Raw genomic sequence first — 23,859 nt, 5'->3', positions numbered from 1 at the left:
GCATGATTGATGTTTTATCTTTTATATACTAGTTTTAAGTTGATTTTTCGAAATAGACCCACGTAGGAGTACCAAAGACTAGCACGTCCAAAAAACCAATGCGGTGCTTCTTATTAGAGCAAGCTCCGGAGCTAATGGACATCAGCTACTAAGTATAAGGACAAAAATATTATTCATGTTGTTTGTGTTTTATATGTGTGTTTGAATACCGCAGAATATGATTTATTAAGCTAAAGTAGTACACTGCGCGTTATGATATGTCAAAATATGTTGTTTTACAGCAGATTTTAGCTAAAGTTTCTAGCGATCCTGAAGACTTTCGTTAGTTGCTGGTGTTTAATGGTAATTGCGCACGAAGCATCACTCATCCAGGAGGAGGACTGGCTGTTCCCGTTGACTTTATTGATCGGGATCAAGATGTTATCACGGCTTGTCCAGTTTCATCACTAGCATTGGACTCCATGAATTAACTGTCCATCACTAATTAATGGTGTTTGCTGAGACCATGGCTCAAATGAATTTTGAATAATGCCTCGAAGACGCCGCTTGGAGACATCCAGGAACGCACGCAGAATATTTGTGAATCTTAGCATTCAAATCAAAACTAAAAAGAGCTTATATCTGTTTTACGTCTAAATGCCTGCCTGGTGTTTTGAGGATCTTATAGCTTGAGGTCGGCCAGCGCATGTCCTCGTGTATCCAGTGTCCGTGTTCGATACTGGTCTAAATGTAAAGGATGCAATGTCACCGTTTTTCTGCAGGTCTTAGTTGGGTAGCAGGTTTCACTTCCTGTGCTTGACCTCTACCATCTTCTCGTCTTTACCTCCATATATTTCTCACCGCATTCCTCGGTTTTACGAGATATACCCTCTCTCTCTCACTCACACACACACACACACACAGACACACCACCCCACCCCCGACCAGCATTTTTACCAATTAATAATTCAGAACACAGATAATCAGTCAATAACGTTCTTTCATATACAACTAAATAATTCACTCATCCATAGAGGGCCCTGCTGTGTGTGTGTGTGAGTCTTGGTTTGTTAGGACAGCTCTATGCATGTATGTCTATATGAAGCTATGAATACGCTATATATAAACATCCGCAGTGGATCAGAATAATTTGTCCTGAGAAATGGTTTAAAGTCGTTTGCATAAACTGGACTGTATTCTATGGTGCGACAGCAAAAATGTAGAAAAAAAAAACATACAAATAACATGAGAACAATCTAGCTTTATATACAAATAGCTCAAGTACACAATCACAAATAGCTTTATATATACATATACAAATATGTCGTATTATGTGACAGCAAAAAAAATTATATATATATCATTTTTTAATTTTTTTTGCTACACAATAAGCCACATTGTTAAGTCATCTACCCATATGTATTTCTCTAATTCTATGAGACGTGCATTTTAATGGTGGATTAAGAGTCAAATTACTTTGTGACCACTGTAAAGTTATCTACCGTTACTAAACGAGGGGCTCATCTGCAGCACACATTTGCGAGACGTAAGTATAATGGTCAAAGACACCCGTCGAGTGGTTAGTCCAGTATCTAGAGTTCACTTATCAACCCTGATCCAACACACCTGTCTGTGAAGGTACAGGCTTTGATTAGGGTTAGAGATGAACTGTGCACGAAGGTGGAGATCCAGGAACAGGTCCCCCAACCGTTTCCCATTTAGCACATTGCTGCCTCATAAGCCGCAGCCAGAGTAAATCGTGTTCTAGACTCTCCTAATGAGCTGATGAACTGGATCAGGAGAGTTGTGGTTGTGGGTCACCGGGACAGGTTTGAGAAGCACTGGTCTAGAACAAGGGCAAACCTATCCTCACTTTTCTTTGTCTCCTTTAACCTGATACTCCCAGTTGAGGTCTTGAGTTAAATAAGGAGTGTTAGACAGGGAGACTTTCAGGACAGGTTAGAAGACCCCTGGTCTAGAGCATGTTTACACAGAAACAATGGCAGTGTAGTGGAACGCCAAACCACATTCTGTGCAAACAGCCCCTGGATGTTTTGATGTAACCAAGATCTGTTGGCATTGTTCTTGCATTGTACAAATTAGCAGCGCTGCATCTAGTCAACTTAAAGGAATAGTTCCCCCAAAATGAAAATTTGCTCATAATTTACTCACCCAAAGCCATCCTCGGTGTATAAAATGTATTCCGGCTATTCCAGGATAGTGACCATTATTTTGAAGCATAAATTGCACATCTGTCGTGAATCTAACTTATACGACCGTGTTCGTCTGAAAGAAGATACACCTAGGAGTAAGCTGTGGGGTAAAATTCATTTTTGGGTGAACGGTTCCTTTAACTGGATAGGTCAGGGGTGAGCAACTCTAGTCCTTGAGAGCCACGCTCCTGCAGAGTTTAGCTCCGACCCCAATCGACCGCACACGAACAAGCTTGTCCAGGTGTGGTAGACCTCCGGGGCTGATGGTGAATTAATCAAATGCAGCAAAGTCCAAACGATGGTTTATACCATGCGTCTCCAAACTCGGTCCTGGGGGGCCAGCTTCGACCCAAACTGAACCAATCGGGTTCAGTGCTGCAGGACACCTTTGTAAGCACCTTGAAGGTCACTGTAGGATAAAAAAAAAACTTCCGTCGTACCTTTTAACGAGCGACACAATAGCTCTGTGCCTTCTAGAGTCACTTCAAATTGGTATGCACCCATAAATTGGGGGCTCTTCCGGGATATGAACCCACAATATGACTATGAATATGAATATTCTATTAATGATTTGTCCACTGGTTTCGTAAACGGTAATAGCTATCTGTATGCTTTTCCTTTGTATGAGAATGCTGTCTTTTTGGCTTACTTTTAACTCCCCGTTCAATTGTTTATGGTTTTGGGCAACGTCATCAGCAGCTATACATCTATATATAAAAAAAATATATACAAAAAAAGGCTTCTGCGACCCCAGTCCCGTGAAAAACACTGATAAAGATCTGCTACATGAAAGCCAATGAATGGGTTTTAAATGAATAGTCAGGGGGGCGTCAGATTGTGTTGACACATGCACGTCAAACGCATCGGTGTGGTTAATTAGGGGTCTGATGTGAATGCAGCTGTCTTTGAGGGCCAGCTGGGATTGGGTCTTTTGTTTCTGCACCGTGGAAAAATGAAGGGATGCTGAAAAGGAGGAGGAAGTGATGGAGTTGAAAAGACGGGAGCTTTCTTTTGGCGTGCCGACTGTGGATTAGCATTCTTCCGCTGCTTAAGCCACATCTCTCCCGCTCCCACTTATTCATTCTCTCGTTTTACTCTTTCCTGTCCGACCGGCCGCTTGTCCGCGGTGCTCAAAACAAGCTAAGCTTTATGGACGGCGTGCCGTGGGGGCCGCAGTTTGTAAAAACAAGCAAAAAATGATTGTCCAGAAGAAGCCTATGGGCAAGGCATCAAGGAGACAGTTAGTGCTTACGGTAATTCTTTGACACAAAACTCTATTATTTAAACTGTAAAGTTGTCACCACTTTTAACAGTAAGTTATTATTATTATTACTATAATTCTGTTTTACTGAATCGATTTTATCGCATTGCAATTCTATTTTAGCATGTATATTTATTATGAATATACTGTGTATATATTCACGCATAAAGTAATATAAATCTGTATTTATATTCATATAATTTACATTGTGTGAATATATATATATAATGTGTGTGTGTATGTGTATATATATATATATATTTTATTATATATATATTATATATATATAAATTATATATATTTATTTTTATATATAAATAATAATAATAAAAAAATATATATATATATAAATATAAATTCTGAAATGTAGACATGTGTGTGTATTTTTATACGCACAATAAATATACAAAGTACAAGCACACATTATTAAAACAAAAAAAACATTTATTTGGCTGCGATTAATCGACAGCACTACTTAAAAGTCTTGAAAAAAAAAAAGCGATTTAAATCCGAAATAAAAGCAAATGCAAGAAACAGATGAGTTTAACTTAGTTGTTTATTACCCATACTTTCAATCAAAGTTTGACAATCATTCAAACACAACCAAACGTATACATTTTTCTCTACCCCATACACACATTTAGTACTTTGGCCAACTGCTGACATCAAACGAACACGAACACAAACAAGCACACTCGCACCGAAAATCAACTTTTACCTTCCTTTCCTCCCAATAAAAACGAATAATATAAATTAAAAAGGCGACTTCCAAAAACCATGCACTACTTATACAAACGCGACAAATAAATATTAACATCTAAATTAAAATACGGAAGCTCTCCCAATCGAAAAGCAAGTACAGCCACAAAATGTGCCGTGAACGCGCACTCACACAAACAATACTGATCTAGCGCTGCGGCCTCGCGGAGGTCCTAGCGGGTGAGAGTAAGAGTGACGTTACATTCATTAGACTGCATTGTTGCACTGTGAGGTTACGAGCGTGCAGCGGTGATCCTGTCCTCGTGGTGATGTTACTGTGGTTTGTTAGATGACCGTATGTCACGTTGCATCAGGATTACAGCCGTACCAGCTGTTCTTAATCAAAAGCGAGTCAACGAAACACCGGCGTTTATAAAATGGTCATGGCCTTTAATAATATAGCACCAGAACTGTGAAATTAGAGACCGTTTAGCACATAGCGTTGCATTTTTGTTAATAAGTGTAATTGACCATTTCATCCGATTTCTTGCGTTTTTGCAGTTTTAAAGGTACCGTCGTTTACTCCTTCCAAAATCTGCTCTTCTGTGGAACACGTAATAGTGGAGATAGTTGGCTCAAAAATGAACATTTGCCGTTCTAAAATGTAGGTGGCTTTTTCTTCATTAAAGAGGTTTGGCCTGTGTTTTTTTTTATATATATATATATATATATAAAATAGTAATTTTGAAGAGCCAAAAAAAGCAATTAGTGCTGGGCAACAAATATTCGCATCCAAAGTTTTTGTGCACATAATATATGTGTAAACAAAAACTTAATTGCAATTAATTGTTGCCTGGGACTGCAAATAACACACAATGGATACTAATGGCTCCTGATGATACACTGAGGCCTCATGAAGCGAAACGATTGGTCCACGCAAGACCCCGAACGTTATCCAGACCCTTACATACTCGCCGTTTTAAGTGAAGCTCTGGATTACAGATAACGTTGAGTTTCTTGCACACACCGAACGTTTCGCTCCGGCCTCAATATATATATCGAGAGCCATTGGTATTCATTTTGCGTTGCCTGCATATGCTTTTTTGCTTCTAAAGATCATTTTACAAATCACTGAGGACCACGGTTTCAGCTAAAACTCTTCTTTACTGTTCTACTCAAGAAAAAGCCACCTATTTCTTGAAGGACTTCAGGCTGAGAAATGAACAGCAAATATTGACTTTTGGCTGAACTACCCCTTTAAAACTACAAAAAAAAAAACATACTTCATAACATCTACTTTTGCGTTCTACAGAATTTTGAACGTTTTTTGGAAAAAATGAGTAAATAGCGACAAAACCTTTCCTCCATTTTAATAACGGCATGTTTTAGATTGATTTCTAACGTTAGTAATAATGCCGTAACCTGTGAAGCACCTATAAGCATCACGGCCTCAAAAGGATCTTCTGCGTTAACATGTTATGTTTGAGTTACTCTAAATTAAGTCGGCTTTGTGAACAAACCAGCTTCTATAAAGTAGGCAAGTAGGCAAACACGGGTGATGTAGTACACGGGCAAAAGACCGGTGAGATCAGCTAAAGCCTTACACTAAAGTGAGTCTGCTTCGGGTTTAGTTAAGTGAGTCTTGGCGGCTGAACTCCGAGTCGGAATTAGGGTCCGGGAGGGCATGGTTATCCTGGAGATCGGGTTCAAGATCGGGATCATTCTCGTCGTTGCTTTCGGCGCTGTAGTCGACTTCCTCCAGGAACGCCGGCTCATCCTCGTCCAACACGTATGTGGTGGGACTGCAGAAACACACACACACACACACACACACACACACACACACACACACGTCAGCCAAGTATATGGAAAGTGAGATCATATCTTCACACAGAAACACAACAATTTTTTCCCATGAATCACAATCAGTCTACCTCCTTTCTGCTAACAATTTTATACACATAGAGATTTCAATCTGTTCTGTAAATGATGTTTGGAAACTGTTACTGTTAATAAGGCATTCTGGGTAATTGCTAGGTGTTTTTGCTTCGCAGCGTTCTCACACCTTCTGAGTAATGAACTTCCATCTGCACTAACACAGAAATCACAGCGGCGTTAGTTTAAAATGAACCGAACCTGCCAAGTGTAAACATGCCCTGAGCTTTTCCTGGATGCGATGTTAAAAGCGAGGTTGGCGACGCGAATCAGCGCATAGTCGCACAGGGCCTAAGCATTGGCATAGCGTTTTAATTCATTATTTGTTTTGACTTTATTTGGCTGTATTGTAATACACGAAAACAGGAAGCGAGATGGAGGAGAGAGGAAGATGGGATTGGAAAGGGTCCTCGAGTCACTCACATTAGGGTACTTCTAGAAGAGCTCAATCACGCACGAGCAGCAATCCATGGACGTACTTGTGGATCATCATACAGCGGTCAAACCAGCGGTTGTGTGTCAACAAGCATCTTCTGAGTCAAGTGCGCGTCGATGATCACTGTAGCCAATTATTTCTTTGCAGTCGGAATGGATTCTCGATCACAATCGGCGGCTTCGTAACAACCGGGAGATCCTTACCGTCTTGAAGCTTTGCAACACGCGGTAGTATTAAAAGCGCATTTTTTAAATTCATTTAAAATTCCTATATTTTTAACTTCTGCATATAGAATTCGTGAAATTCCGTATTATAGCAAATATATTCCCTTGATGAAATAAAAGCATATTATAAAGACACCGAAAGAGTTTTGCGTGACAACCTGCTGTTGGAGACTCCCAAAACCAAAATATCAACCTTTCATTACCCACAAAAAGGGCATTTTAAATCTAATTTCATACTGCTATTTAATAATAAGCTAACACTTTACAATAAAGCTTCATTAGTTAATGTGTTGACCGTTGAACAGTACATTTATTACAGTATTTATTAATTATCCGTCTTAACGTCAGCTGATTTCGATACAGTTGTTCACGGTTCATGTTCATTCAGAGTGTATTACCTGATAACAAGCACAGCTGTTGATTTTAACGAGTTAACATTAACCAAAAATTAAAAGGGTTACCATTATTAATCTAAATTCTGTCCAGTTTTGCTACTTTCAGTTCAAGTGTGGTTATTTAACAGTGGGACGGAGTTACGAGCCGCAGTTTAATACTTTAGGTTAAAGGGATGTTCGAATCTCCGACCCTAATTTTGAGCTATAATAAAAGACCGTTCGATACAACAAAACCGACAAACGACTCCTGCAGGTTAGCGGTCGAAACCTCATGTGGCGGCCGAGGAGGCATTTCTTCGCATGTCTCTCTCAGTCGGTGCCTCTCTCTCTCTCCTAACGCAATAACCTTACTAAGAGTGATGATGGTTTTATGGCTCTCTTGTTAAGCAGTTAAATGGTTTAATGTGTGGTCTGGTGGTTTGGCTGGTTTTAGTGGGTTTTTAATGGTTTTAATGGTGTGAGGGGGAAGAAACTGGATCCGAGCGAGACGGGCAGAGGGGAAGGGGGGGGGCAGACTCAAAGTGGATTAGCGGGCGTTTTGATCAGGTGATTAGATGACTGTAATGAGCAGAGTGCTTCTCTCTTCACTCAAGTGCGCTGAGCCCCATGTGACCGGCATCTCCTCAAGTGGTGCCGGCCATTAGAAGAGGCCTGCAAGATCGCGTGCTTGTGTGTGTGTGTGTGTGTGTGTGTGTGTGTGTTGTTATCCATTACAGAAATACACAAGCAGGGAGGGGCCAAAGTACGTTCTCCTAAGAAGCTTCCAGACTCTAGAAGCTTCTGACATCATGGACATCATGGCTATTACTGTTCTGAACGTCGCGGGCTCCGGGCTGCTTAATGTTGTATTGAAATTCGATACGGCAGCTGTTGCGCCGGTTCATGCGGAGGCAGAATAACAGGACGTCCCGAGCTGTACTGGCGCGCGGGCGTTCACCTGGTGATGTTGGGGATGCTGCGGGTGTCTATCAGGTCGTTCTCCATGTCCAGCAGATGGGAGTTGTGGTTGTGGAGCTCCAAGGGCGATGTGAAGCGTCTTAGCCTGAGCAGAGCCAAGCAAAACTGGGAGCCCATTTCTTCCAGCTCACTTGTACCGATCTGGAGCCCCTGTAGACGCACACACACACATACAGATTACATTAAGTGTTTGTAAAGGACTGGATTGCAAAATGACATCTTAGCTACATTCATTAAATAAGACAAGGGGTTTTATGTTCTATATTGTGGAACACGATAAAATAAAACAGTTAAAACGGTCCCAGTTTATATTTGGTGGCCGTAACTACTATGTGCTTACAATTAAAATAATCATTTGATGCAATGCATGCATGCTTTTACATTGTACATATATGGGTAAGAGACCCATCTCTTACACCATAATCGACCCTTAAACCTACTAAACCTGTCCCTAACCTGACCCGTATCCCTCCTCAATAGCAGCAATACAATATAAACCCAATAAGAACACTGCAGTTATTTTTGGATGTAATTACATAGTAGTTAAGGCCACCTTATATATAATGTGTGACCATTTGGTAATTGGGGACACCACACACAAAACTAAAACTCAGATTAATAATGTTAGTTTAATAAATTAAAACGACCCAAAAGGCTAAAGAGAAACAAAAAACATAACCAAAAATAAAGAGCTAAAATAAATAAACTTTTCTGCTGGCAAGAAGCCATCCGAACATATTGGACTAATCTGATCTGTCTCTCAAACTAACTAAAACAGCCTGTGCACTGATCGGCCTGATCTCCGATGCATATTGCACACTAAACTGGAAAACGCTTTTTCAATCTGCTGCAATCTATGATTGGCAGGCCGTGCACAACTTCCTGAAGTAAGGGCACACAGGTGTTTTTTATCAGTCTCCTTGGAAGCGAAGTCGTGTTTACGATGCTGTGGGTTGATTCGCTGAAAGCACTCGTCGCCGGATTTGCCAAAGTTAGTTTTTTCCGTTAATCAAATTCAATCTCGGAAAGAGTTTTGTTTGAGGAAGTCGGTAGCAAGTAAACTCAACACCCGCAGCTTTGCTGTGTTTCCGTGAAGTAAACAGCACTTGCTGTATTGCTTTTGGATACGGATCACAATAGTTAACGGTTTCCAAAACGTTCTGGTGTTCTCCGTCAAATATCGAACTGAAATTGAAATGAATTAAAATATTTAAAAACACATGTTTCAAATCCAGATTGTAGAGGCCGCATGAGCCAATACGTGGCTCCAACACATGTCTGAACATAGTCATACAACTATAGAATGCAGTGCTGCTCATTATTTTTTAATGGGATGATACATTAGCATAGCGCTAGTCTAGTTATTGTGAATGTTAAGTTTGTAACCGTTATATTCACATACTCTGCAGAAGCCATGTTCCTTGAACTCAGGGACGCCATTATGTGTCCCACAGACAGAGACTGAGACGCACATCCTTCACACATGGCCTGTAGCACCATCTACTGTCCTTATTTCAGTATGAAAACACATGTCATCAATATTTAAACATCATTTAGTTAGAGAAACAAGCAGCGTATCACTTTTGTTCTTTTTAGAGGCATCTAAAGCTCCTGCGTGTCAGTTGGTTCTGTTGGTGTCCATTTTTTATTGTTTCGTTATAGATATGTGGCAATAGAAATATCAAATATGCAGCTATACTAAATGACACCTTCATCCAAACGTGACATTACAAAACGCTTGCTATAAAAATATTTAAAAAGCGTAAATGAGCAGGTCATGCCGGAGTCCAAGCACTTTTGGATCGATTGGTTTTTCCCATTCTAACCAGGATAAGAATTTTGAAAGGATTTGACAGGTTTTCTTCATCCATGTAAAAATAAGCCATTCACTTTAACACAGACATGTATAAATATATCTAAAAATAATAAGGTGCATCTAATTTCTTGATTTCCAATTAAATTATATATATATATATATATATATATATATATATATATATATATATATATATATAAAAATAAAATAATATTATATATATATATATATATATATATATATATATATATATATATATATATATATATATATATATATATATATATATATAAATAAAATAATAATTATATATATATATATATATATATATATATATATATATATATATATATATATATATATAATTTTTTTTTTTTTTTAATATATATAGAAGAGCCACATCTGTATTTTATTTCTGGTTTAAACAAGGAAAAATAAATGGACGTAAAAGATATGGCAACACCGTCATTTTAAAACCAATTAACTCATTTAGTTGATTAGCAGAGTTTAAAATTAAAAATATTAAAATTAAAAAGTCACAGCATAATTATATTTATGTTATTTCAGAATTTTCGACATTGCCCAGGCACTGTGTTGAATTATTTCCCCTTTACGCAGTGCAGTGACGCAGATGAAGTTTTCACTCGGAGGATCTCAGCATTGTTCCAGAACAAAACAACTGGAAAAAATTCCTCATATCAGTCTTATTCCCCACCCATCGAAAGGCAGAGTAAGCCCACAGATACACACTTGTACAGGCTCTTCACATTGCTCACAACCCTGGGTTAAAAAAAAAAAAAAAAAGATGTTAACTCAGGCTTAACACCACTGTGTTAAACAATGTGAAAGGGCTTAGCGGGGTTTTGTAGCCCAGCGACTGTACACGGCGGGAAAGCGTGCCATCTCTGTCCGGATGAACGCTCATCTCAGATGGCTGAATTATCACAAACCAAGCTGTTGTTCATTCCAGCCAAGAAACACCCTGCCAGGACCTTGTCGTATCATTAGATAACTTGACTATCTCACCCTCACAGAGAGCCAAGAACCCTGATGTCCCTGAACTTCTTCTGCACCTTGCATATGGTCAAAACTCATCCCGTGTTCCTTGGCCTGTTTCCACAGCATTTGAATGCGTTTGGTTTTAAAAGTTTGCTAAGCGTTCCCACACCCTGTGAGAAATTCATTTCAGCGGGACACTTACTAGATAATAGCAAGAACGATAATGGCGAAGTGAGAAACATACTTTACAAATATAAGCAAATCAAAGCAGGATTGCGGTTATAAATGTGATCTTGTCTAATTAGGAGCTAATAATCAAACATTAGTATAGTGGCCAAATTGTCTGATTTCTGGCTTAAGAGTAACGTTTCTTTCGGCCACGGTTGGTTTTGTTCTTGCCCTGCATCCAAAATAAAAAAGTTATACGTGTGCTAAATATATCACATATATTTAAAATGAAAATTCACACACATTCATGCATATATTTATATATAAAGAGAAATTAAGAGAAATGTTTATATTTTAAAGTATATTTATATATAAGTATATTTTATATATATTTATATTTATATATAATATAAATGTTTGTATATCCATTTGTTATTTTTATATTAAATATTTAATAGTGCATTTGTTTTTTTTATTATTACATTGTATTGTTATACTGTGGTTTGTTAATAATTTTTCCAACTCATCTTTATTTATTCTAAATAATATCTAATTTAAAAAAAAACACATTTTTTAAGTGCGCAAGATACATGTATATTATGAATATTCATATTTAATAAACCAACCTGAAACTCACAGACACTGACCCTGGGCCATCACTGAACTTATTAAATCCCTTTCTCATGCCGTACCCCTCATTGTTAATGCTGACTGTTTCCTTCCCGTGCGTCAAATAACTGCGTAATAAGAACCAAATGGCGATCTATATCCTCGGTTTGCTTTTGTTCTTCACCTGCAGTTGTCTTGGTAACCAGATCTTCTTGGTCACTTTCGGCAAAAAACACGAATTTGAAAAATTCCAAATATTACTGAAGGCTTCAATGTAATTAAAAACAAGCCCACCCACATGTGTTTTTTCTGTGAAGCGCCCCCCGCTCACCTTGTATTTGCCCTGGTCGCAGCCGCACAGCGTGCTCTCCATGGTGTAGCTGCGCTGAACGCCGATCTCTCTCCACACCACCACGCGCGCCGTGGCCTCTTTAGAGCGCTCCACTACAAAGCTGCAGCTGGACAGGCTGAACGCTGGAGCCATCTGAGACAGCAGCTTCGGCAGAGTCTTAAAAACATGGCGCGCAATGAGCATCGACTTCAAGAAAGGTAAATCACTTGACGGAGAGTATTTAGTTTTTAACTCTTTGACCATTAGAATGAAACAAACGAACTGTTTTTGCTGATGTACGTGTAATTCTGTCATTTACTCATCCTCATGTCACAGTGTGTAAAAATATACGTGATGTTTGAATAATGCTTAAGTTGTTTTTGTTTATACCCAAGTATTTTAAGCTCCAAAGCTAGCAAGCTACCTTCATTTCTATAGCGCTTTATCAAAAACAGTGATCAATAAATCAATAAAACAGCATTTTCTGCCTGAAAACCTGGCTTTCTCTACATTACAGAAAAAGCAATGATGAGCTGTATAATGAGATGATGTCTGCATAATGCTTTTATGTCAATAAAAGAAGTGTTACCCTGTATCCCAGGTCCTCGTGTAGGTCACAGGTGCTGGTGTTGACGTTGGTCTGCCACACCGTCTCCTTAATACTACAGCCGTACATGAAAACATTCTTCTTCCGTGAGTGGCCGTGATAGTCACAGAACACCTAAACACACACAGACAGGGCAGAATGACACCGCTGGCGTCGTCGCCTCCATTTCAACGGAGTTCTCTCATATGCAGCGTGACGCTCTCTCACCAGTGGAGTTCTTCCTGTAGCTCTGAGGTACTGCAGGAGGCTCTTGGAGTGGTAGATGGTGGGGTGCAGCTCGGCATTGGGGTTCTGCCACTGTCTGTTCAGATCCTCCCCGCTCAGAGAGCAACGATGACTGCGGAGTGTTACGGGAGATAAAGAACGATTGGCCTTTCCATTACGATCAACACCATCTACAGTATTTAAGACTATTTTTATCTGAATCTCTATAGAACCTGGTGTTCCATGTCGACATACTTTCCATTAATGACGCCGTCGGGGTTGAGCATGGGGATGATTTTGAAGATGTAGCTCTCTCTTAGACTTTGAGCTTGAGGACTGCAGCTCATGAGATACTCTAGAGTGCCCTTCATCACCCAGCTAGAGTTGGTCTCTCCAGGATGTACCCGCGCAGACAGAAACACCACTGGACGGCTTCCTGCAAACGCACAGTATGCATGAGAGAATGAACGGAAGAGCGTTTGAATAAGCATATGCGCAGATGCATTTAAGAATACACGGAGCAGTGCTTGAGCATGCATGCGGGCGCATTTTAAATACACGGGACATGAAAATGTTCGTTCAAAAATGCATCGGAGAGTACTTGGGTTTGAGCGTGCACAGGTGCAACACAAGTGAAAGTATATGTGAGTGCGCCCTTGGGAGGGTGCGGGTAAGAAAAGACATGTGTGCGTTTATGAAAAAAACTATTCAGAGTGCCTGAGAATGTGCCAATGAGGATGTGACGGTGCTTGCAAAAGGGCAACAGAGAAAGAATGTCTCGAAGGGCATGAGGGCATATGTGCTGCATAGTAGCGTGAATGCAAATGTGTTTTAAGTGTACATGTGACATTGTATCAGAATGTATGCAAGGGATCATCAGTATGCAACAATTTGCTATTCAAAAAGTTTGCATAGGGGCATGCGTGTGAAACAGGAAGCCGTGTGCATGTGACAATCTCAGTTATGTATGTGTGAACATGAAGTGCATGTAGGAGGCGTCATGAGAGCGAGAACATGAAGAAGCATTCGTAAGAGAGAGCACATGGTATGAGGCATTTGAGAGTTTTCATAAGATGCGAGCATGCATGGAGATAAATGTGAGTGATCACGAGAGTAATTGCATAAGGACGTGTTATTGTTCAGTGAAGAGAGCGCATGAGGACCCAAAGAATGTTTGGATGCATGCATTCATGGGAGTGCGTGTTTAAAAACAGAGTGAGCATATGAAGACGCGTGTGCTGTAAGAGTGTTAATGAGAGTGTGTGCGTGAGGACGCGTGTGAGAGTGTTTATGGGGTGTGTGAGCGCTCAAGTGAGTGTTCGTGAAAGTGAATGCGTGTGAGCAAGAGTGCAAGAGAATCTGTGTGTTTATGAGTTCAAGAGTGAATGTACCCAACTGATAGGCTCTAATGCTGCATGCTTATCAGTGATATTCTTGTGTGTGTGTGTGTGTGTGTGTGTGTTACATACTAAACTGGCCGATGTGATCGTTGCTGGATGATCCAGGCATGGCTGTGATGGTGAGCAGGGGACAGCTGTTTCCTCCCAGAGTTTCACACAGATCATCCTGTCTGTAGTAGATCTGAGCTGTGCGCAAAGCACTTAGCTTCTGCAGATGCATCTAAACAAAGGACGAACATAATCCAAATACAGTATGTAACGTAATACAGAAACAATACCATGCCATATGTCAACTGATGATATCCATTTTCTGCCGTATTCCTGAGGTACGCATAAATGTATGCTTACTGGGCTAATATTACCATATTGTCATACAGCACAAAAATGGCTACAAAAAGCATTAGGATTTATAATAAGCACCTAAACTGGTTTACTAATGGGGTTCATCAATCAATTTAGTACCTTTAGCATTGAGTAGGTGTATGGGTAATGGTAGGCAAAGTAGCAAACGTCATCTTTATGCTGGAAGGTCACAGTGAAGGTCAAGGTGAAGTACGATTTGCCCTTTTGACCGCCAGCTGCAATGGAGCTTCGTGAGAAATGATTCCTGTGGAAGATAGGAACGCTTCAATTCATTTTAAATCATAACTGTATTTCCAATGCATCGTAAGGTTAACAATAATGTGTAATAATAATAATAAAGGATGCTCTTTACTTGTAGTAACAGATGTCTGATCCTGTTCTAACCCAATGGGGCCTGCCATTGATGGCGTCCTGTACTGAGTACATGAGCACTTGCATGCCTGTCACAACATGTATAGAAATCACAAATCAAACACACTCTGATTTTTAAGACTGGTCATTGATTGGTGGTAAGATGCGAATAGGTGAATATTCCTCAACCCTTATACATACGTTAATATGAGAACAAATTGCTTTCCAGGTCTAGCAGTATTCATGATAGTGTTAATACTTGATAATTACAATAAATTACAATTCTGTCACTCAAGTGGTTCCAGATCTGTATGAATAGATAGCTAGATAGATAAATATCTTGAAGAACAGTTGCATCCATTGAAACACCAAAAAACACTATGAAAGTCAATGGTGACCCAAAACAGCCTGGTTACAAACGGTCTACCTTTGTGTCCAGCAGAACAAAGAAATTCATACGGGTTTGGAACTATTCAAGTAAATGTTGACAGAATCTTCACTTTTGGGTGAACTATTTCTTTAATGGCACATTTAAAAGTACTTGAGCAGAGTATATTTCTGAACTGATACTTGAAATGACCCACCGTAATTAAATTGGCTGTTGGACTTCTCACAGTTGATTATGTTGAATCGATAACGAACTCCAGGACGCATATTGCCCACCTCGAAATAGAACCACTGGTGGTAGTGATTACTATTGATATCAGAGTTCAAGATCAGGTCGTACTCAAACCTGACGACAGAAACAAGCAATAGAAAGAAATGGAATAAAATGAATGGATCATTTTTTTTTTGAAACAATTCTTTTAATGAAAAGCACATTTATTAAAGAAAAAGGGCTTATAATTTAATTCTGCACATACTTTCTGACTTGTATTGCTTTCCGTAGGTTTCCGGACTCAAACTTCGAGTTGAACTTGAGAGACTCCCCGTTCTCAATTACTGGACAACTGAAAGAAAATTTGTACAGTGTTTGGAATAACTAGACAAGATCTCAAACAATAAATATAACTTTTCTCTTTTTTAAATGTATCACTCTATTACTACAACAAAAAAAACATAATACATAATAAATATACACAATACACACATGCAAAAACTATCAGCATTATTTGTATTTTGTTTCGCATAAAATTTAGCTTATTTTTTACTTTTATGCGTTTATTTTTGAATCAGTTCTAATGTGTAATGTATACTGTTACAACATTGTTGATTTTCAGCTGCAAAATGGGAAATTTATTTATTTATTTTTTTAAATTAAATATTTGCTTGATTATGAGCAGTACATGGTCATTTGAACTTGCTTCGCTCATCACAGCAAGACATTTCAGACAGTCCTATTGCGCACACTGACCTCTGAATGTCTAAGTCATATACAATTTTATCGAGGATGTCACTGGGGTGAATGAGCCTCTCAATGTCCTGGAAAATCTTTGTTCTGTTGGAAAAAAAGTCAATGGTTTATTGAAAACGTTTTTCCAAACACGGAGCACAAAATGAGATTCTAAAAAACCTTTTATTCTTTAGAAGCACAGAGCTGTCTAAACACTTATTTTGGCCTGATCATCAAATCCCATCATCGCAGTTCTAAAGAAGATATGGAATACTGTCACATGGACAACTGTGACGCTTTTATTTATTTTATTTTATTTTTTTAAGCTTGGCGACCTCTGACAGTTTGCCGAACATCTCATTTTGTTTTCCATGGGAAAAAATAAAAAGATACAGGTTTAAAAACGGCATAGAACTGCTACAAAATAAAACTTTCTTGAATAAGGATAAACCGCTCACGCACGCAAAGAGAATTAGCTGAAAATTTACTCTGAGAGCATCCAAGAGTCATGATATAGGAGTATGATGCTAGTAGATTCATTAGAATAGATCTGGACTTTGGAGAAAGGCAGAGTCTGGATCCTCTGCAGTGAATGGGTGCCGACAAAGCAAAAACAGCAAATAAATGAATCATTATCATTTTTAAGCTTTAAACTAATCACTTCTGGCCAAAATTCAAAAGTCCGTAAAAAAATCCCAAAAATCCAGTGACATATTTGTTCAAAATTGGTTTGGACTGTTGTGCTTGATCTCTGAATATTTCTCTCCTGATTCAGACAAGACAACTTTTTCACTGAAGACAGCAATACTGTGCATAAGACTAAAATTTTTGCCAAAAGTAGGGGTCTGAGGTTAAAAGCATGCATCGTTTCACTTCACAAGACATTCCCTGATGGACTGGAGTGGTGTGAGTTACTTGTGGATTATTGTGATGTTTTTTTATCAGCTGTTTGGACTCTCATTCGCTGCACAGGACCTACTGGCGAATGATGGAATGCTATTTCTCCAAACCTGTTCCCATAAAGAAACAAACTCATCTACATCTCGGATGGTCTGAATTTTCAGAAAATGTTTATTTCGGGCTGAACTATTCCGTTAACGTTTCTAAAAGGTAGTAAAGCATACGAGCCGTACCTCTGCACTCCATAAACCCTCTCTAGAATGGGCTCGCGGAGGTTGAGTGCCACATGCCCGAAGTAATCTGGGTAAGCGACCTCGGTGTAGGCCGGCACTGAGCGGGTGCTCTTCACAATCTCTAGGTAAAGGTCAGGGTCGTGCAGCGGCAGCAGGGCTGCGGTGTCCGGCACTTCCAGCACCGCTTGTTCCCCGGCCTCGTCCTGAGGTCCGTCCGCAGAGCCTCCGTTCACATCTAGAACCAGACGGCCCAAACTACAGACCAGATCGGGGTCCGGTGCGCTCTCTGGCCTTTTCGATATGGAAATGCTGTCCAGCTCCAGAGGCGATTCGTTTGGCGTCAGGAGGTCCTCTGGAAGCAGACGTCTATTTTGAGGACCCAAGGAGCTCGGCGTGGTGGGAATGATGATGGGACGATGGAGCTCTGAGTTCACGCTCAATGGAGGGATGACAGATCTGGGGCTCTCGAAGTCATCATCCTGACAACGAAACAGAAAGTGCTCACACCAGACGACTGAGTGAAGGAGTTTACATGTGCGAGCTAAAATCGGCCAATTCATCCCCTAGTAATAACCTCACCTCAAAATTCTCGCTGAATTCCCGACAGAAATACTCGTAGGTTCTGAGCTCATCAAACGGACGCGTCATCATCTGTATGGGCCGCAGTTTGTTGATATCGGTCTCTATGTCGTCATTCTGCAGTGCATAACAAACATGAATTATAAAATCAGTTTCCTGATTGCTCTTTTACAAATGATCGGAAACACATGTAGGCTTATGAGCAGAAACAGTGGACTATTGTAGAGAATTGTGTAAACACTGTGTGATAGAACAAGTCTATTTATTACCTTCATCAAATCTGGGTTAAAGAATTAATTTGCAACAGACAGCATATCTTCCAAAAAATGAGCGGGCTGGCATTTGGTCATTTTAAAATGATTGGAACCATCTGATAAACATTTTCTGCTAGGAAGTACTTAAGTAACTAAAACTAAAAACTGAGATAAAAATAATGCAACAGGTAACATACATATATACATATACATATATACAGTGGTTGCTCTATTGCTAGAGACACATCCCTAGATTCCTCCTGAAATTCGACACACACACACACACGCTCATAACTTTACATACCCCGGCATAATTTATTATTTAAAATTTCAGAGAATATGAATGATAACGCAGAAACTTTTCTTGCATTCAAGGTTAGTGTTTGGCTGAAGCTATTTATAATCAATCAACTGTGTTTAGTCTTCATCATAATGACAACAGTTTACATACCAAAAGTTTTTAATACCGTGTATACCGCCCTTTAGTCTTTTGTGGTAGTTGTGGATGAGGCTCTTTACCTTCTCGGATGGTAAAGCTGCCCATTCTTCTTGGTTCCTGTAAATTCTTGGGCTGTCTTGCATGAACTGCACGTTTAAGATCTCCCCAGTGTGGCTCAATGATATTGAGGTCAGGAGATTTCCATAGTAATAGCTTTCTTCTGGCAGTTCCACCACGAAGCCCGTCTTTCTTCAAGTGCAACTCGAAACAGCCACACCACATGTTTTCAGAGAGCCCTGTATTTCACCTGAAGTTTTTTTGTGGGTTTTCTTTGCATCATGAACAATTTTCCTGGCAATTGTGGCTGAAATTATAGTTGGTCTACCTGATCGTGGTTTGGTTTCAACAGAAACCCTTGTTTTCCACTTCTTAATTAGAGTTTGAACACTGCTGATTGGCATTCTCAATTCCTTGGATATGTTTCTATACCCCTTTCCTGTTAACTACATTTTCCCCTCAAGTCCTTTGGCGATTATTTTACTGTCCCCATGACTCAGAATCCAGAAAAGTCAGTGCAGTTCTGGATAAAAGATGTAAGGGTCCGTCAGGAGTCCAGAAACTCATTGCCCTTTTATACACACACACACACACTAAGTATAAGCAAACAGATTTCAGATGAGGAGGCTTAACTTTAATAGCCATTCAAACCTGTCTGTGTCAACCTGGTGCATGCTATCAGGCCAAAATCAACAGGGTGTGTAAACTTTTCATCAGGGTCATTTGCGTAGTTTCTGTTGTCATTATGGTTTAAAAAGAATAAACACAGTTGATTGATATTAAATAGCTTCAGCCAAACAAGAAAAGTTTTTGTGTTTCATATTTTCTGAAAAATGACCAATAAATCAGAAATTCCGCTAACTTATATGAAAAAAAATAATAAAATAAATAAATAAATATATATATATATACCACAAAAACCAGTCATAAGGGTACTTTTTTAAAATAAAGAAAAGCTGAATAAAAATGGTTTGTTAGGATAGGACAGTATTTTGCCAAAATACAAGTATTTAAAAGTCTGGAATTTGGCTACAATGGGTACAAAAATAATATCAAAATACTGAGAAAATATGCCCTATAAAAATGTACAAATGAAATTCTTACCACTGCATATTAGTAATCAAAAATTTCTATTTTACAGTAGGAAATCTATAAAATATCTTGATGGAACATGCCCTAAAATTTTTGGCTATCGCTATAAACATATCCCAGCAACTTAAGACTGGTCTTGCGGTCCATGGTCACATACATGTATCTGTTTTTATATATTATTTAATTTTTTTTTTATGACTGATACCAGCTGACCATTAGAATTTTAGTGAAGTTTAACGAGATCCTTGTACCTGTGTTTTGTGTCCGGCATCATCCTCGTCATACTCCGTGTCATTTTCTGTGTCGACCTCCGTGGCCTCATTCTCGTCGCTCTCATCAACTACATCGTCCACTAACCCAGAAGAACAGAAGACACAACCGGCTTTTAATACCAATTTATAACACTGCACGCAAAGAAGCATGAAACAGCTTGAAATGCACATAATTTAACTCCAGTTTGAGAAGGAAAAAACTAAATTGAAATAAAAGTAAAAAATTTGGCAACCCTTTTTCCGACAATTCAATAGACAACAGAGGTTTTAACACAGTGATAATTACGATATCCTCTATTTTCCCATTGCAATTTATTTGTCTTGTGCAGTAAGTTGTGTAGGATTTGTGTTCTGCATTTTTTTATATTACAGTTCAGAATTAAATATGGTGCACATTGATTGCATGATTCAGCGTGAGTGTGTTGTACCTCCAGGCGGCTGGTTGTACAGCTGCGCCACCGGTCCACCTGCTGGTATGTGTGGTAGCGGGTGGTGAAAGACACTTTTAATAGTAGGCAGTGGCAGGCGGTTCTTTGGAAAGCACTTCCTCATGATTAGGCTGGAGGTATTGACCAGAGGATCCAGTGTCCGGACAGGCAGGCACTCCTGAAACACATCACAGTTATATCTCTTCAGAACTAAAGTCAAGCAGTCCGACGTGGTCCAATGGAAAAAAAAAATGTAACTTTATCCAACACTTTCATACAGTGGATGTGTTATAAAGGATCCTCATCCCATTGGCGTCTATGAAGGCCTTCCTGCCAAGCTTAATGTTAGTGAGGTTTTTGATGCATCCCAGAATGCTCTTGCGGATGACCACATGGCGGTGACGCGTGTCATTGCGGTGCCAGTCTTGATAAACTGTGAGTAGCGTGGGAAGGTATCCTCTGTCCACTGCCCGACGGGCATTCATTCCTGAAGATTGAGACACGCACACAGAAGAGACCCGCACGTCTTTAACAGCTCTGCAATGACATGCTTTCTCCTGGATGTGCATATGTTCATTTTCTAAAATCACTTTTTTTTGTTATGCTCGTTTTTTATTTTATTTTAACCTAGTCAAAGTAACTCAAGTGGAGTTTGATTAATTAGAAAGCACAATGAAAAACAACAATTTCACAATTTCTCACGTTTATGTTCTATATTTCGATATATTTTAAAATGATCAGTTTTCCTGTGATATAAAGCTGAATTTTCAGTGTCACATGATCCTTCAGAAATCATTCTAATGTACTGATTTTAATTCCTTTACAAATAAATATAATGGATGTAATAACATAAAGGGGTAAACTATGCTCACTTGGTAGAAAAATCAATTACAAAACTATGTAAAATTGTATTTGCACGGACATTAATTTTCATTCTAAATAAGCACATTTGCTATAAATATTTTTATTGACACAGCATCTGTATGATTTTGTGTGTGTGTGTGTGTGTGTGTGATGTTCCCATTACTAATGTTCCCAATAAATATAACTGTCAGTCAGTCATATAAACATGTTCTTGTCAGGTCGTGAGAGAATCATCCAAGCAGACATCTCACCAGACTTCAGTAACGATGCCAGTGTGTCCAAGGCCACTCTTTTTGAGAAAAATAAAATAAAATAAATCAGTCAAACTAATAAAAGACAAAAACACAGTAGCCATATATTTGGTGATCAGTGTAATTCTTGTAACAGTTATTGTATTGTAAGTGCATTATGATTCTCAGATCTAGTAAACACACACACACACACACACACACACACACACACACACACACAGACAGACAGACAGACACACACACACACACAGACAGTCACACACACATACTTCAGCAGAGTGGTGCTCTTTTTGCTGAAGGGTCCGATGATTTCGAACATGATCTCCAAAGCGCCACTCTTTCCCAGAGACACTGCATTTACCACTAGGAGAAAAGACAAGCCTCGCTGTAGTGCATCGCTGAGCATGTCATATCTTTTCATATCAGTATACTGCAAACATATCCCGCTGTACTACAGAGCACATGAAACGAGGAACATGAACGTACGGTTGCTCGAGTAGACCCGAAGCACCTGAAGGCACGGCAGCAACAGCTTGTAGTTCTGCAGATTATGCTTCACTAGATTCAGAGTCACATTCAGAGCCCCGTTCAGACGCGCTTTCACGCCGAACTTCCTGTCTGAAGAGGAAGCGAAGTCACTGGGAATGGCTCATTTCTCCACAGCAGTCTTAATCAAATCAATTAAACAGCTAAATCTACAAAATTCGAGATTGCAAAACACAGTCGAAGATTAAAGGGGAGTATGGTGTGGTCTGTACCTTTGGGGCCGACTTTGACCAGCAGAGAGTGAACGTGAAGCATCAGCTCCTCGCTGGCCGGGGGGTCTTTGCTGGAGCTCACCAGCAGCTGCATCAGAATGGCTGTTCCTCCTTTAGAAACGAACACCCCGGTCCGGCGGCCTCCGCCTACCACAAGCAACAACAAACGGAGCGGCATCACGCCAGGCCGCCCTGAGCGGCTCGGAGCTGATTCTAGAGCTGGACTTTTTAAATGCGAGCTTAGGAGAGCCGCTTAAAAAAAAAAAATACTACTAGCTATTTAATCGCCGATTAGCAGAAACATACAGAAATTGAAACAGAAGTTATTAGACGTGTTCTAAATTAAATACAGATGTAAAGCCGTAAAAGTTATTTTTTCGTCCTTCGTTTAACAGACATCACAGCAGTTGTTTATTATGCCAGCACAGTGTCGAAAACCATTTCAGAGACGCTCCACTGACTCGCACCTGGCCCTGAAGTGAAGTGCTTTCCTGGTTGATGTGGTCGTGAAGACATTATGCGACTGAATAAATGCACGTCTTGTGACAGAAAAGTGACAAAAGCAGCAGCTGTGACTGAGGTGGTCAACCCTAGCCCCGCCTCTGTGCAAATTGCTTTTATTTTTTAGACATTAATATGAAAAAATAATTACATGCGTTAACGTCCTAATTTTGACCCCACTTATATAAAAAAAAAGTATGTGTGTGTGTTTTATTTTAATGCAAAAGTGTTTTGAACCTTTAGACAACATCCAATCAAATTAATGAATACATAAATGTGTTTTTAATTCATTTTCATATTTAATGCATTAAATGTTTATGGGTCATTTAGTATGACATAGTAAAGTATTTTGTGTTGCGGCTGACATATAGTTTTAAGAAAAATAATACCACTGAAACTCACCCACAGTCAACAGTTCGTTCAAGATAGTGAGGATGTTGAGAGTGGTCTGCAAATCCTGTGTATTCTGGACAAAATCGAGAGAATAAGCAGTTGAGAAACAGTTGAACCTGATCCGAGATGAACGGATGTGATTGAAATCATCAGCTCTGTACCTCCAGAGACGACAGAATGATCTCCATCCCACCAGAGCTTTTAGACGCCACCTCCTTACGGGTCTTCTCTGAAACATGACCAAAAACACCGTATAAACACACCACTGCTGCATTTCAGTGAAACTGAACTAACTACAACATAGACAGCAACATTTATGAACAAGCACAGGCTAGTTGACCTTCAGACGACCAGACCACTGAACTACCCGCACGCGTTCAATTCGGTGAGAAGTTTAGCATTGTATGGTTTGACTTTTCCCTGATATTTTATTTTTTCCTTTTGTCTTTCTCCGAAACATGTTTACTCGGTCACATTCATCTCATTTTACACTTTAAAATCCAATAGCCATGCAGCGCTCAAGAAATGTCTCCTTGGCAGATGTCCAGGAACACAAGC

At 39.5% G+C, this 23,859-nt stretch overlaps 1 protein-coding gene across 5 annotated transcripts in view; it reads right to left on the bottom strand.

The window, feature by feature from the left end:
- Positions 1 to 3,991: 3,991 nt before the first annotated feature.
- Positions 3,992 to 23,859, bottom strand: part of agtpbp1 (ATP/GTP binding carboxypeptidase 1) — a 28,064-nt gene continuing 8,196 nt past the window's right edge. For all 5 annotated transcript variants that reach the window (XM_043246622.1, XM_043246623.1, XM_043246621.1 and 2 more), the window contains 23 exons: positions 23,463 to 23,530; positions 23,311 to 23,374; positions 22,408 to 22,554; positions 22,136 to 22,267; positions 21,919 to 22,012; positions 21,650 to 21,687; positions 20,813 to 21,021; positions 20,535 to 20,712; positions 20,086 to 20,186; positions 17,993 to 18,109; positions 17,414 to 17,892; positions 16,302 to 16,385; positions 15,811 to 15,897; positions 15,532 to 15,680; positions 14,949 to 15,036; positions 14,696 to 14,840; positions 14,303 to 14,453; positions 13,089 to 13,269; positions 12,837 to 12,966; positions 12,612 to 12,743; positions 12,023 to 12,199; positions 8,080 to 8,249; positions 3,992 to 5,954 (listed from right to left, as the gene is read on the bottom strand). In XM_043246622.1, coding sequence (XP_043102557.1) covers positions 5,780 to 5,954; positions 8,080 to 8,249; positions 12,023 to 12,199; positions 12,612 to 12,743; positions 12,837 to 12,966; positions 13,089 to 13,269; positions 14,303 to 14,453; positions 14,696 to 14,840; positions 14,949 to 15,036; positions 15,532 to 15,680; positions 15,811 to 15,897; positions 16,302 to 16,385; positions 17,414 to 17,892; positions 17,993 to 18,109; positions 20,086 to 20,186; positions 20,535 to 20,712; positions 20,813 to 21,021; positions 21,650 to 21,687; positions 21,919 to 22,012; positions 22,136 to 22,267; positions 22,408 to 22,554; positions 23,311 to 23,374; positions 23,463 to 23,530 — 3,296 coding nt within the window. In that variant the 3' untranslated portion in view covers positions 3,992 to 5,779. The remainder of the gene's footprint in view (positions 5,955 to 8,079; positions 8,250 to 12,022; positions 12,200 to 12,611; positions 12,744 to 12,836; positions 12,967 to 13,088; positions 13,270 to 14,302; positions 14,454 to 14,695; positions 14,841 to 14,948; positions 15,037 to 15,531; positions 15,681 to 15,810; positions 15,898 to 16,301; positions 16,386 to 17,413; positions 17,893 to 17,992; positions 18,110 to 20,085; positions 20,187 to 20,534; positions 20,713 to 20,812; positions 21,022 to 21,649; positions 21,688 to 21,918; positions 22,013 to 22,135; positions 22,268 to 22,407; positions 22,555 to 23,310; positions 23,375 to 23,462; positions 23,531 to 23,859) is intronic.

This window comes from Puntigrus tetrazona, chromosome 8, assembly GCF_018831695.1.
Source record: "Puntigrus tetrazona isolate hp1 chromosome 8, ASM1883169v1, whole genome shotgun sequence".
NCBI lineage: Eukaryota > Metazoa > Chordata > Actinopteri > Cypriniformes > Cyprinidae > Puntigrus > Puntigrus tetrazona.
Note: the sequence above shows the minus strand (reverse complement) of the source record. Positions and strands in the feature narration are given on the sequence as shown.